The 15416-nt window shown below is 51.0% G+C and overlaps 1 protein-coding gene across 2 annotated transcripts in view; it reads right to left on the reverse strand.

The window, feature by feature from the left end:
- Positions 1-580: 580 nt before the first annotated feature.
- Positions 581-15416, reverse strand: part of Mrpl13 (mitochondrial ribosomal protein L13) — a 33617-nt gene continuing 18781 nt past the window's right edge. For both annotated transcript variants that reach the window (XM_003480176.4, XM_063257683.1), the window contains exons 5-7: positions 14882-14968; positions 10451-10572; positions 581-813 (exon numbers count right to left, since the gene is read on the reverse strand). In XM_003480176.4, the coding sequence (XP_003480224.2) occupies positions 792-813; positions 10451-10572; positions 14882-14968 (231 nt within the window). In that variant the 3' untranslated portion in view covers positions 581-791. The remainder of the gene's footprint in view (positions 814-10450; positions 10573-14881; positions 14969-15416) is intronic.

The raw sequence follows: 15416 nt of genomic DNA on the forward strand, positions 1-15416 counted from the left end.
CTCGAGCACTGTCTCTGTTTTTCGAGCTCTTTCTCTGCCTTGGGCCTCGCCGTGGCTGCTGCGCCGTGGTCCTGCTTGTCTTCTCCTGCAGGCTGCTGGGTCCTTATGGGTCAAGCCGATGGCTGAGCTCCCAAGGGCACATAGTGGTCAGCCGCTTCACCACCCGGCTGCTCGGTCACCAGGTCAAGGGCACTCTCCTTCGCCTGCGCTGGCTTTGTGACAGGACCAGACATCTGTGATGCCCCATTCGCTGAGCGAAGGTTATCCTGGCCGGCAGCCGTGGGGGTGCAGTCCCTGGGTGGTCCCTCCTGTCACGCTGGGCTGCTCTCTGGGCTGACTCACGGCTGGCCGGGCCATGAGAGGAGGGGCTGGGATCCTCCTTTCTGAGGGTGTGCACCCAGTGACCCTCACTGATGTAACCCACTGAGAGTGACACACTGGGGACTTGAGGGAGAGGAGGTGGGCCGCCCACAGGGATGAGAAGGCAACCTCAACTTGGGGAACCCCACACGCTGTGCATTTTCTGCAACTTATAACTGCAATGTTTTATCAGTGTGAGTGATTTGAACAAATGCAAAACTGCATAGCTAACCAAAGTTTTATTATAATCACTTAGAACATTTAAATAAATGATACACTTCTACAAAATAAAGTGTTTCCCTATGATTTCCGGCAGAGGGCTCAGCCCTTCCGGAGCTGTACCCGGGACTGGAGGCAGTCGCCTTCCCGCTGTGTCCTGTCCTGGGCGAGGAGACGTGGCAGGAAGGGGCGCCGTTACCCTGGCCTTTCTCCTACAGCCGGTAATCTTCAGGTCTGGAAGACAAAAACCAACACTTGTTTCCTGGTGGCCCATTATTTCATTTTCTCCTAGCTGAGGAAGATTATCTTTCCAGTTTAAAAGGGAAACTAACTCTTCACTGAGACATGGCTACAGACGTTTTATCTAACTATATGGTAGAAACACTAAAGCCAAACACCACAAATGGAAGTTCCGTGTAAATCACGAAGTCCCGTTGAAGGTGTAAGCATGACAGCCTGTAGATATATGCACCTGGTAACTGAGATTTGCCTTGTCTCTTCTAACTCTGAACACCCTTTTACACCCTTCTCACAGAAAATTACTGTGATTTTTTAAAGCGTTTAAAATTCATACAAAATTGTAGACTGACCTTACAAAGTCAAACTTTGAAGGAACAACTTCCCTATTTACACTATTTTGTCATATGCTGAAGTCAGTTTTCGCTATGACATATGGAGATATATATATATATATATATATATATATATATATATATATCTCACCTCAAGGTATAAAGGCCAGCCAGGTCTGTGCTATTTTTCCTACATATACTTGGGTTTTTCCTCATTTAAATGTTTACAGTATAATACAGTGATAACTCAGTTCATGAACTCAGTTCTTTCCACGATGGTGGTTGAAGCCTGAGTTGAATGAGAACCAAATCAAGTTCAATGGCCAGGTTCAATGCTGACCTCTAGGAAATCTGATTCAGTTCTTGTCCAGTTTGGTTTTCAACCAGAGTCATGGGGAGAATCGAGTTGGTGAACAGAGACATGAATGTAATCATACCCGAGAATCACTTCCCTTAGCAAATTAAAACAAAAATTTCAAGAAGGTGTTAAATCTAATAATAAATAATACGCAATACAGGATAACAGGTGAAATGAGAAAAACTTTAAATGCAAAGAATTTTAAAGTGTCTTATTACTCTCAATAGTATATTTATAGTATTAGGTGCTCATTATAGTTAGAGCTATAAAAATATTTAATATTTTGAGTTCCTTTAAAAAGCAGTTAAGCTGTCCTGAAATAACTTATCTTGTTCCTTCCACATTTACAGCATGATTTCTCACACCAAATACTCTCCAAAGCTGGGCTAAGAAGAACAAAAGTCTCCTGGCTGCATAAGAGAACCGCATCCTAACTCCACCTTTTATTCCCAGCCCCGGTCCGGGCCGGAAGCCAGACAGATCTGCTGCCCTGGATCTGCCCCGACAGCCACAGAAGGGCCAATGGTGAAGCTCTGTCCTGTCGCAGTGTCCTGCAACCTTCCGACAGTAAAAGGCCTCACGGGCTCCGGAGGGCACCCTTTCAGCCTTCACTGTTTGACTCCAGCAATCAAAGCGGCTCCCGGTCAGTCACAGGCATCGGGCACTGGGAGAAGTGCTCTGCTCCCGTCCAGCTGGTTCATGTCACCATTGGGGCAGTGGTGGTGTCACCAGAAAGAAATGGAGGCGATTGCACCATTTTGCTTCAGGCCATTAAATCCTCAGCGTACACGGAAGGCGCCTGTGCGAAGCCTGAGCAGAGAGTGAAAGCACTGGCCTGAGGGAAGGGCGCAGCCCGCACCTGGACGCTGTCCTCAAGGCGAGGAAGCCCATGTGTGTCTCGAGAAGATGACCGTCTGGAGGAAGCAACAGCTGGAGGCTGAGGGCTGTCAGAGCTGCTTAGGGCTGTCAGAGCTGCTTAGGGATGAGCGGGGCAAGGGCAGAAGGTCTGGAAGACGGCCATGCAGTGCCTTTGGGGTGCAGGTCTGGCTGGGAGCGGAGGGCTGACCCTGAGTGTGACAAGCCAGGCACGGGAGGCAGCCAGACACAGGGCAGGAGCTCGGAAGAGCCGTGGAGACCGCAGACCAGGCTCCTGCTTGGATCTGTGCAGTGGCCTCCAGAATGAACCTGGGCCTCTCCCTGACACAGCCCGGGCCCACCTTCTGGCCCTCAGCCCCTTCAGCTGTTCGCTACCCTCCACACTCCGGGCCTGGGTTCTGCACCATCCTCTGCCTGGCGTCGCCTCTGCCCACCCAGCCCGCCTCCTCCTTCACAATGCACCTCAGCAGCCATGTCTTCTGGCAAGTTCTTCGCCTTGTCCCTTCCTCGGGGACACCTGGGGACTCTGTCCCGAGCCCCCCAGGGTGCACCTCGCGTGGTGCTGGCTCTGCTTTGAGAACAACACGTGTTGGTCGTTTTCCAGGTGCCCCAAAGCACAGCAATGGTCCTGCGAATTACAATATTTTACCCTCACAATGGTGACTGATTCCATCTTGCAATGCCAAAGCTGAGGCCTCAAGTGCCCCACGCAAAGGAGAAGGTGGCGGGGATCCACAAAGCCCCAGTGCTTGTGGGACCCCTCACTCCCCAAACGACAGTCAAGCTTAGCCAATCTCCTGGTTCCCGCAGCCAGCACAGCAGGCATACAGCGGACATTAGTTGTGTCTTTTGCCAGCACAGGGCAAGGGCCCCAATGATGCCACTGTGCTTACAAACTCATCCTCTCCTCCTGCTGCTCCTCTGTAACTGGGTCCTTTTGGGATCCGGGGCAGGGCCTGTCAGCCAAGGGAATTCACAGGCGGTGGCACACGCTGCACAGCCTCTGGGGCCCCTGTCTTCCTCCCACCCTGGCACAGACAGAAGCCAGCACACAGCACTGGGCTGCTCTTCTGCCCTTCTAGCCGAGGGCCCTGCAACATCAGGAAGGGTGGGATGGCACCACCTGCCCTGGCGCTGCCTGAACCCAGCTGGGCACACAAGTGGTCGGGGCGGCTCAGAGGGGCAGGGCCCCTCCTGCGGGACACGATGCTGGGTCCTGAGGAGCCAAGGTCAGCCCGAAGGCACTACCAGCAGGCTGGCTTTTCTTTTCCGACATAGTAACAGCTACGCACGTGCAGTGCCGAGGCCGGATTCTGAAATTCCTTTGGCGTTTATCACAAAGAAAGATGTAAACTGTAGCTCATGTAACTTTTGCAGCACCGTGGGTCACTCTGTTCAGGTTCTTTAGGTGGGGCGGGCCACGTGTGCAGTACTCTGGTGACCGCAGCTGACTGCGCGACTCACGCACCTCCTGGTTCCTGCTGAGACCGTCTACCGCAGGCCTGGTAAACTGACCGGTAAGTTGAGGCTGGCGCTCAGAGCGGCGCTCTGCTCTCCGCAGCTGCTTCCACGTGCCCACACGCACTGGCTGAGCTTCCTGCCGTGAATATCTGCGGCAGTTGCCCTCTTCCGGGCGGTGGGCGTAGCAAGTTGTGAAGTTTCAACAAACAGTGTATGAATTTCAAATACTTGTGAATAGTAACCGAATTCTAGAGTAATCTCCAGCCATCTTCGGATATTTCAAATGCTGTTACAGAAAGCTAAACACCATCAACTTTCATGTTGTTTGATGGAAACCACAGAAATTTGCTTCTTGACAGTGTGAGTTGATAGTATTCAACACAATTACCCTGATCCTTCCTCAGACGCAGATCTAAAGTATCCAAAACCAGGTGCAGAGCTGAACTTAGAACACAGACTTAAGGAATTTCTACTTTGGCTATGCTTATTAAGACAGCTTTAGGCACCAAAGAGCAAACTATGAATATGAACCACATCTTATAAATTAAAAGTTCACTGATTTTTTTCTTCCTTTTTCTTTTTTTTTTGTCTTTTTGAGACAGGGTCTCACTTTGCAGTTTAGGCTGGCCTTAAGCTCACTTTGTAGCTCAGGCTGGTCTTGAACTGACAACAATCCTCCTGCCTCAGCCTCCTCAGAGTGCTGGGATTACAGGCCTGCCACGTCTGGCTTCATTCCTCTCTTTTACAGAGGATGTGATTTCATGCATGCATGCAATCAACACACATTTGGGCAGGTGTGTTGGTCCTGTTCTACTGACAGGCACAGAGCAGCAGGCGAGAGGAAGAGTATTTGCTAGCAGAAGGAAGTTTCACAGCTGTGTAACACACAGTGTCAGGGTGTATGTTGGTGGCCCCCAGGCCTCATGTATTTGCATTGTGCATTTGTGATTGGTCCATTGTCTAGTGCTTAGATTGGGGGTGTGAGTACTACACTGGCCTAGGGGTGGAGCCAGGATGTGATGTGATGGCAGGAAGAAGGTGTGTCTTGCTCTTTGCTGGTTCCTGCTTGTTGTTTACAGCCGCCGTGAACTGCGGCCCAGCCATGCCCGCCTGCCTTGGAGCCAACTTAGTGTGGACTGAAACCTCCAAAAACTGTAAGAAATAAACCTTTCCTTTCCCAATTTGGGCTTCAGGTATTTTGTCTCAGCAACGAGTAAAAAGTAACACACGGCATATAATATATACACAGCTATAACATATCCCATAATAGATTCTTCATCCATGCCTATTTTGGCCTTTGACACAAAGGTCACAGTTTTAAGCTTTCATACTGTACTTAGAACACACTTGCAGGAACTCGCTACCTCAGAGTCTCCTTACTTCATCCTCCAGATTGGATATTTCGCATGCCCAGAAAATATTCTGCCGCAACGATCTGTTTGACAAGCAAGAGACCCCACAGGCAGAGAACACCTCTGAGCAGTACGCTTTTTGAAAATCGCACTCCTTTTCCAGAAAGGGAAACAACCAGGTCTGCTGCATGGTCCAGAAGATCCCCCGGCATGGTGGCGACGGCTCCACAGCGGTCAGGTCACATTGCCGCCACATGATCCTCCCCACACTGTCCCCGGCAAAGCATCACTGGCCACTCCCAAAAGGAAATAAGCACATCTCAGAAGGCAGATTCAGATTCAAGGTATGCAAAGGCCAGAGGTCCACATGGCCACACGAGCTCGAAAACAAGATCATTCCAATAAAAGAATCTACCTTCTGACTTTCAGGAATACTTATAGAGATTTTAGTGGACACTGTCAAACTGTGAAAAAGGTCCATGTAGTTTGTGAATACAAGGAGACAGAAAGTTTCTGAGCACATGGTTTGTGTCACAGTTCAATTAGTGACAGTGTTAGTCCCATTAAGATAATTCAGCTTCTAGTAAAGATGACTTATTCAGAATAAACCATTTCAGGTGATCTGGGTGATCATGTATTTCTCAAAGATGTTAGTGGGGGCTGGCGTGCCTCCCCAGAATCCCAGCTGCTAAGGGGCTGAGACAGGAGGGTCTTACATTAAAGGCCACCTGGGCAACTTAGAGATCCTGTCAAGGAAGAAGGAAGGAAGGAAGGGAGGGAGGGAGGGAGGGAGGGAGGGAGGAAGGAAGGAAGGGAGAGAGGAAGGAAGGAAGGAAGGAGGGAGGTGAAAGGAAAGGTCAAGAGAAGAACAGGCTGAGGCCAGAGCTCAGTGGTACAGTGCATGCCTAGCATGCATGCGGCCTGGTTCTGGTCCCTGGTACTGTTTTAAAAAACACAAACCAATCAACAAAAACCAATGTAGCTGCACAGAGACCAATGAGAAGCAACAGAGACGTCACCGTGGTTGGTTACCAGCTCTATCATCAGAATCTATCCTGGCAGGGACTTGCAGCGGTCTGCTCCTGTTGCCTGAATGGACTTCCTTGCTGTTTTACCAGCCGGTCCTCAGTTGTTCTGGTTCCGGGCAGAGTGGAGTGACACTCAGCACTGGGAACACTGAGCCGATGGCCTGGCTAGTGCTGAGCTGGCTGAGGCGGCCGGGAAAGTTGGAAAGTCACCCCACACCCCGAGCCCAGCTAATAACTTCTCGCTACAAAGAGCAGCCAATTCAGTCCTGCGGGAGATGCCACATGGCCGGGCCAGCACCGAACTCTGGAAAATCTTAAAGCTGTCCAGACTCTGGCTCCTGACGGAATTTAAAAAGACAGAAGTCTTCTCATTGTCCAAGGGTCCTACTTTAGAAACACACATGTGCGCTGTTTTCAGGATCCTTTAAGTAAAGCTGAACATCCGCATGTTCTGGGCTTAGCAGCTCCTACCAGAGTCTGCATGGCTGAGGTCCGGGCTCCAGTGACCTGCTGCAGTCTGCTCAGCAAGCTGACCCTGCCCCCTGGACCTGGCCTCCCCTGCACCTCTCCCGGGCACCCCGAACAGCAGGCACCAGCCTAGAGCTGCTCGATGAAGATGGCACTCGCTTTCCACACGGTTTCTGCACAAAGGCGAGGGGCTTGGTAAAGGCTGCGTGAGGGGATCCGAGTGAGGAACCAGGCGCAGACTCTGCTCCACCTACCTAGCTTTCCCTAAGCCTCCTGGAGAATTTGTAAAAACTGAAAATAAAAAAACTCCAAGTGATTCAGATTTTATTTTTAAACTTCAAAACAAAACATTTCCATTACAATCACACATTACCATTTCCATGACTACGGGAGTTTTGTAATATGCTAAAAAAAGCTGCAATAGTTATGGAATTAGTGATGATATTAACCTAAGGTGTCCGCGGGAAAGCTAACATCTCGAGCACTTGAATAGTAAGCCAAAACAAAAATAAAAAGACACTGCTATTGCTTATCCTTCTTATGAAAAGAGAAATTTTAAGTGCAAACCCCACACTCTCCACCCACACAGGGCAAACACATACCTATTCTGTTTTACCAGGAAACACACAATGTAACTTCAGAACAGTGTCCCGCCAAAATTTATGTATTCACAAAATATAAAAAATACTAACATGCTAAGCATATCCACTAATTTAAGAAGCAAGATGAATAGCTACCACGCATTGCCCATATGGGAAAATGGCTTTTGCTTTTAAAAAAGTAGCTTTATATTCCTATGATATTTTAAATGACTGACAATTAATTAGCAGAAAAACCCTAACACATGCTGAAATTAGTCCTGAAAGATTGGAAATTTTGTAAGTGATTTAAAATAACTTAGAGGAAATCATAACAAAACAATTTTGTTAATCCCCTACTTGGTCAAACTTAGTTTAAGAGCTTTTGGTATCCAAGAGGAGAGTTAACCAGCTTTCCTTTTACTCAGAGTTGCAGAAAGGCCCAGCCATGACGGCCAGTTGTGCCCGTGACCAGGCTGTGGGCCCCACTGCCCGGGAGCCCCGCCCAGGGCAGCTGTCTACACGTTAGCGGTGGAGCCAGTGCCCCGCGGCAGCCAGGGCTCTGTGGTCCGCGCTTATCTGCCTTGAACCAAGGCCAGTTACTACACTCCCAAGAAAGACTCTTGGCTTAGTGATTTTGGGTGGAACAAAAGCGTAGTTGAAGCTGTTTTCTTTTTTTTTCTTAGAGAGGCCAGCCTTGCAATAACGAGACATCCCATTTTCATTACATTCAGTTGCAGGGCGTATTCTAAAGTATGCAGTGCTTACTGCTAGAACATTACAAAGTGGGGGAACTGCAATGTCAGTCCAGTAATGTAGTCACTGGCCCCATGTGCGGCGACTGAAGCTTAAATTTATTAAAATGACACGAAAGCAGAAATTCAGACCCTCGGTCACCGGCAGGTGTGCAAGCGCCCGCCTCCCACAGGCGGTGGTGTGCAGTGCTCGGTGGAAGGACCTTTCACTCTGCAGGAGGCTCTGCTGCACAGCCCTACACTGAAGATCATCTGGTTAATCCCAAAATGACACCCCCCTCCCCCGTCACATGCTTTTCACGTGGTGAAGTCGCTGGACTTGGTGTCAGCCCTGAGGTGCTGGGAGAACAAAAGTCTGAAGCATACAATTTAGGTTAAGCGGCCAGAACACCTAAGCCGTGGACCGCTCCCCAGTTCTGATAATCCATCCCCACTTCAGGATTGTGGGAACAGAAGGCACCACATGCGGGGTAAGTGTTTAGAGGAAAACTCCCCGCTTTAACAAGCCGTGGAGAAGTGCGGTGTCTACGGCGTATTCCTGTTCGCGGAAATCTGGGATGAAAAGAACGGGCAGGGAAGCCCAGCTCGGCCACGCCTCTCGGCTCTCAGCTGCTCTACGCGCCTCCTGAAAAGTTAGGCGGCAAAGCCCTTGTCGCCTTGCTCACCTAAGGACAGCTCAGGTCATCGCTCCATCTCATAAGGAAGCGGGAGCATTAGGAAAGGAGCTCTCCTTACAAAGCAGCACAAAGAATGCGCACGGCTGGCGCTAGAACAGACCGCCCTGGCTAAACTGCCCTCCAGGGCGCTGTGCAACCACGGCAGGAACCAACACCTGACTCGCGGGCACCTCTGGTGGTCCTCCTCAGAACAGCAAAGGTCCCACAGGCCTCCTGCTGAGCAGGACAAGCGCACGGATGACAGGATTCGTCCCCTGTGATGGCCTGCACTGGCCAGAGCTCCTCGCACCGCTCCCATGCCCTCCAGGCTACAGCGGACCACAGCTCTGTGTGGGGGCAGCGCACAGCCCAACCCCACTCATGAAAACGCTGCGTCGGCAAGCGTGCCACTACAGGGCTGCAGTAACAAAGCTTGCTCCCTGCTAACGCCCCGTCCGCGCTCCAGGGGCTCCAGGGGCTCCCACCAGCAGCTGTTTGCTCAGTCCCTCCCTGAAGTGTGGACCCTGAAGTGTGGACGGTGCTGTTCCAAGGCGAAGCAGCTTGGTTCGATGCAGATACTGAGGCCCAGCAGGATACTGAGTTAGGTGAAAAGGCACAAACTGAGTCTAGGCTGGATTTTTTTTTGGTACTGGGGATTGAACTCATAACGTCACACTTTGTCAGGCAGGTCCAAGGCGGCCCCTAGGGCTCGGGGACACGAGTGCCGCACTGGGCACCTTCGCCATGGACTCCGCACAGCGCTGAGACGCAGACTCTCCAGGAGCCCACTAGAAGGTGCGCCGCCCTGCTTCCGATGATGGGATCTGAGGTATCATTGTATCTTTCTGGGCCTATATTATCTTGTTTGTAAAAAGAACAGAAATAAAAACCCTAACTCGTGGATTTGCTCAGAGGATCAGACAGGATAAAACACTGGGAGAGCCAAAGTTTTATTACTGCTATTAGCTCAAGGAGAGAAATACAAACACACACATAAATAAAGGAGGCTATTTGGCAAAGAGGCTCTTACCTCCTGCCTCCTACACAGCCCTTCCTGCCTTCCTACGGGAACAGAGCCACTGCTCCGGTCCACGCACCTCTGTCAGAGGCCTGCTGACACAATGAGAGTACTGCAGGCACGTGCGTGGTGCCCTCAGGAGCTCTAGTGTGGCGGGCACAAGACCACAGAGAGAATGCACACACTTGAGTACACGGAGTAAATGCACGGACGGAAAGGCCAGTGAGTACGAGGCCGCGAGGGGGGACTGCAGAGGGGACCTCCCGAGGAGGCGGGTCCACATGCGCATCTGCAGATCCCCAAGGGCCTGGAAACAATTAGGAGGGAGACAGGCTGTCAAACCTTGGCAGCTCTGGCCCTGCCATAGACCAAACTGAGTGGAGGAAGGAGAAAGGCTTTGTTTTTCTATTTGGCTCAAGACTGAAATTCCAGAATTAATGACATTTCACTAGCTGATATCCTTGACATATGAAGCAATCTGGAAAGCAGTGGGATCTACAGTCACTTGGTTTAGGCTAATGACAAGGCAGTCACCATGGCCCGAGGTGACAGGCAGATCGAGGACAGTCCCCCAGGACCCTGCACTTATGCAGCAGGTCTGAGGCTCACTGCCCGGCTCTCACCGCGACACCTGGGCTCATCTGCGGGTAGCAGCTGCTGAGCCTCTGAGGAAGTGCAAATGAAGGCCCTCTCCCCACTCTGGGATCAGCATGGGAGCAGGACCCCAGTAAGAAAGGAGAGGCACTTACGGAGACCACACTCTGGGGAAGGCCGCGACTTCCTCCTGGGTGTACTCGTCCAGGCGCCGGGGCACCTTCCGGGGCTGAGGCAGCTCCTCCACCAAGTTCCTGAGGAGCTCCTCCGGAACGTCCTAGGGCAAATACAGCGGTGGGTTTTCTTAAAACAGCTTTGTGAGTCATCAGTTAGTGACACCTGGGCTGACAGGGAGCATCATCTGCAGAACCCTGAGAACTACAACTGACGGGTGAGGAGAGATACCGCTGTCACACGGGCATCTGCTGCCGCTGCTCCTTCTCTCGGGGCCCAGGTCTGCTGTGCCCAGTGCTGCTCCTCTCAAACTGGGCTTCAGGTCAGTGCCAGGAAAGCGTTCTTTGGGAATGAAAACATGCTGGATCTCTGAGCTGTTTATCTGAGAAACATGTCCTGCACTCCTCTGGGAACTAGAGACCACGGTGACTGCTGAGGTGATGAAGGAAAATGGCCCGTCCTCACCTCAACCGGCCCAGTCTCGCCTCAGCCTAGCATCTGTGGAGACTCAGGCCTCAGCCCTTGCTGACCGGGGTGGCACAGCCAGAGTCCTGCTCTGAGCCATGCTGAACTCGCTTCTGCTCACCCATCTTGGCACCCATCTGCTGGCCTGCCCTGCCTGGGTTTGCAGAACCACTCTGCCCACCAGCCACCTCCCCTCGAGGCCCCGAGACCTCGGAAGACAACGCAGAGTGGACAGCTGAGGACACACAGCCCAGGGGGCAGATGACTGAGGTAGATGGGAAGAGGTCTAGATGTGGAGTGAACGGGAGCTGAAGAGCTCAGCCACTGGGCAGAGAAGGCTTGGAGCAGAGAGGAGGAGAGTGCAGGCCCATGCTGTGGGCGGCTCCTCTGGGCCATCCTGGGCCCTGGGAACAGGGGCCGAGGCAAGCAGAATGGGATGCTCTCGGCTCCCCGCAATGGGAGGGGTCCATGGGGTCTCCTCCAGTCGTGACTCCAGCAGGCAGCTGGGGGGCCACTGTGGGTGAAGCCATCCATATCCATGTGGGACAGGACCATGGCAGCCCTAGGCGGCCCCAGGAGGGCCGATCCCCTTTCCTAGTTAGTGTGGGCACCTCAAAGGAGTTCTGCACACTGGACACAGTGCACGTGGTCCTCCAGAGGGTGCAGCAGGAACCCAAGGGCCCCTGGCCAAGAATACAGCACAAGTGACAGTTTTGAGCAACCACTGGCTAGAAGATTAGAATACAGCTTCAGGACCACAGAATTGTGCTGTATTGTAAGCTTGTTCTAAACTCTGACAGAGCAAAAACAATTACAAGACCCTTAAAAATTTAAAAAGGACTTAAAATGTTAGTTTCCCTGGGCCAGGCCACTGCTACCATACACAGAACACAATAGATATCATTGCTAATAGGTTTCTCCACAGAAGTTTTTTTTTTTGTATTGGGAATCGAGCTCAGAACCTTGCACTTGCAGGCTGGCACTGTGCTGCTGAGCTGTATCCCCAGCCCAGCTCCATGGAGTGTATTTTAACAGTAATTATATCTTTTCACCCACTTTATTAGTGTATTGAAACCTGCAAGCATATTTACACAGAATCAGATAGGTGGATATGCAAAATACTGATCATGCTTTTTCTTAGGAAAGGGGCTATTTATAATATTTTAACTTCTTTTCAGAAGTCACTGTATATGTGCACACACATGTACACATATGTATGTGTTTGGAGTACATAATGTTTAAATCCTTGGTGGGAGTTGGCAGGCACATAACACATCTCCATTCCTCTTTCATCCTTTCCCTGCCCTCCCACCTCATCCATCTTTACTTTGAGACAGGGGGCTGGGCTTGGACTGTTGATCCTCCTGCCTCAGCTTCCCGGAGTGCTGGGATCATGGGTAGGGGCCACCAACCTCAGCTATAAAGGCCATCTGAGACACCAGCAGGCCCTCGCTCAGCAGGTGGGGGTCCCTTCCTTAAGTTTACTATGCAGGACAGAGACCTGACTGAAGCCAGCCTTTCAGATGTGCTCACCATCAGAGGAGGTTACTGTGGTGAGGCAGAGGCAGCGCACACGCAGCCGGGGCGAGGGAGGCCCCTCAGCTGCAGACAGGGCACCCGCAGATGCCGACAGGACCTGAGCGCAGGACGGTGCACCTTTGGGGAGGCTGCGGAGCAGAGGGAAGCAGCCTGTGGGCCCGCTGAGCATTTCTTTCCTTTCACAACTTTTTATCTTAACATGACGTTGCTTTCCCTCTTTTATCTATCTATCTATCTATCTATCTATCTATCTATCTATAAATCCCTTTTAGGTGAACCTCGAGAACAGTTCATAAACAACTCAGGTCTAAATATCTCAGCGGTTTTCTCCTAAAGACAAGGATAACTGCCTGCGTGGCTGCGTCATGTCCAGGAAGCGATGAAGCAGTTACGGTGTACCGCACTGCGTATCCCGACTTCCGGAACTGCTCGACCGCCTGCCCTTGCATGCTTTCCGGCACCCTACATCTTCACCTCGGGCAGCTGGGTACTGGGTTGTTTATGCTTCCGTCTGGTGTCCTGCCTTTTACTTATTTTCTTCATGAAATAAGCAACACGGCGCGTTGCAGCCAGTCACATGCAGAACAGCCTCACATTTGCATTGTCCAAGACTTGGACGAAGCACTTTCTTGGTTTTTGTCCTGCAGGCTGCTGTGCAGCCTGAACTGGGCATCTCCATCCCGCAGGGCTGGCTGCCCACAGGCTGCTATGGCACAGCACCTTCCCCTTCCCCTTTCCAACCCATCCGGCTGCAGCCCAGCACTTTGGGATTGTGTGTACAACCCTTTAACTGACGGCTGTGAACCACACTGACACTGGTGCCTTCGGGGACGCTATTCCCTCTACACTTGCACATGACATTCTTTACTGCGAATGGAAACCTTCTGGCGGGTAAGCAGGGTGAGCTCTTCGGATCCAGTCTCACGGGAGAGCTGCCCTGTGAGCCCACGTAGCCCTGTGTTGGTCATGGGGCCCACGGCAGGCTGCCCATGTCCCTCCTGCCTCTCTTTGTGGTTGGGTCTTGATTTTCACTACTTGCAATCATTTTATTGCTATGAATATTAGAGAAGTAATAACCACTGTGCCTTTTCCAGTAGCCTCGGTGGCAGCAGTTTACCCTGAAGGTACACGGGGCAGCCTCCTCGGGTGCAGAAGGGCCGCGGCTACGCTGGACCCCTGTGTCCGTGGGGAGAGGCCTTCCACTGACTGTTTACCAATTTATTTAGAGGGAAATGAGCTTAATTATTTTAGTCTGAAATTATTCAGCTAATCCAATGCTCAACTGAACTACCACGAGCATCTAAAACATTCACACTCAGCTGACTACACTGTAACTGGAGGGAATAATAATCATCAAGCAACAGTGACTGGTTTTTATGAATAACATCACAATAAATCATTATTCTGAAAAATTCTGGCAGTAAATCCAGAAGCAGGAGTTTAAATTCTAGTGATTTATCCTCCAGTGATCACACTGCTCCCATATGTTACCCCGAGAGGGAGCGAACCCCGGGAATCATGCCACTCGCTCGGTAAAGCAGAGGCCATGATTTGTCACTGTCAAGGCACAGTGACTCCCTTACTCGCGATCATTACTCATGCATTGTTTAGGCTTGCAAAGCCCACGGGAGGCCAACTTCCATACGCTGACATCTCGGAATGAATTTCCACGTTACTCCTGCAGTACAACCACAAGGAAAGTAACCGTAACCGTGACAACCAGGGCAGCTGGCTCAGGCTCCAGGCCCTGTTCCCAGCACTTCAAGTCACCCCCACGACGGCTGCCCCGCTGTGTCCCCTCCGCAGGTGAGGAGAGCAGTAAAGAGGGTCCACTGCGTGCCTACACCAAGCCAACGCACGAACACAGATCCAAACTCAGGCAGCCGGGTTCCAGACCGTGCTCAACTACTTTCCTGACACTAAGAAGTGTAAGAAATAAAACCGTACTTTTACGAAGTACTTTTAGCTGAATAAATTCAGAATAGGTATAAAAATTGTAAAGCTGAATCACAGGGAAAAATTAGCAACCTAAGTTTTATTAATCCATGACTCAAGGACGGCTTAGGGTTAGGGTTAGGGTTAGGGTTAGGGTTAGGGTTAGGGTTAGGGTTAGGGTAAAAAATAAACTAAGTAATACCTCTTGTCATAGCTGAGACTACCAGCGAGTACCTCTACTTAACAGAGGCTTTGAGCACAGTTCCTTCTTGAAATGAAAGCAGTCAGCAAAACAAAACACAAAAACCAAAACCCAAAACTTGTGCTTTTGATTTTTAGGTCAGTGATGGCTAGTTCTATGGCTTCAATTAAGAGTAATTCTCACATAAATAACACACATACCGTTTTAAACCAAGAAAGCAAAAGAGATGACCAGCAGAGGATGAGCGCGTGCTGACCGACGCCCGACTCACCTCGTCCGGGAAGAGGTGCAGCCTCTGCATCATGGTTCTCCTGTGCAGGTTTTTGGGCAGCATGCCGTACACAGCAAGCTTCACAATCTGAAACACAGATTCACACAGAGCCAATGTGACTCGGGAAAAGCGGCCAGGAAACAAGACAGGGAGGGGAATGAGAAGCGGGGAGACAGAAAGAAGGACGATGCATAAGCAAGCGACAGACAAGAGGCTTTCACTGCTTGGACCCCATTATTTGTTTTAGGTTCTCTTTGTTTGCTTTCCTGTTCACTTAGAAAAAAGGATGAGATAAAAATAACTCACGTAGATCTGCCTCTGCCTGCCGGGTGCGGCCACCGGAGGTGGAAGGCTTCTTCCTGTGGGCAGCCTGTACAGGCAGAGAGAACCCGCAGATCGACTTCCACCTGCCAGGCCACAGACAGCAGAAGGCTGCCTCCCGCCAGCAGCCAGTGGGAACGGACATGCAGCCAGGCGAGCCGTGCACCTGACCTGCAGGCCCTTGCTTCCTTCGGGCAGCCATCATCCACTCGGA

This window comes from Cavia porcellus, unplaced genomic scaffold (assembly GCF_034190915.1).
Source record: "Cavia porcellus strain 051 isolate PalLab524CR breed Dunkin Hartley unplaced genomic scaffold, mCavPor4.1 scaffold_10, whole genome shotgun sequence".
In the NCBI taxonomy this organism is placed as follows: Eukaryota; Metazoa; Chordata; class Mammalia; order Rodentia; family Caviidae; genus Cavia; species Cavia porcellus.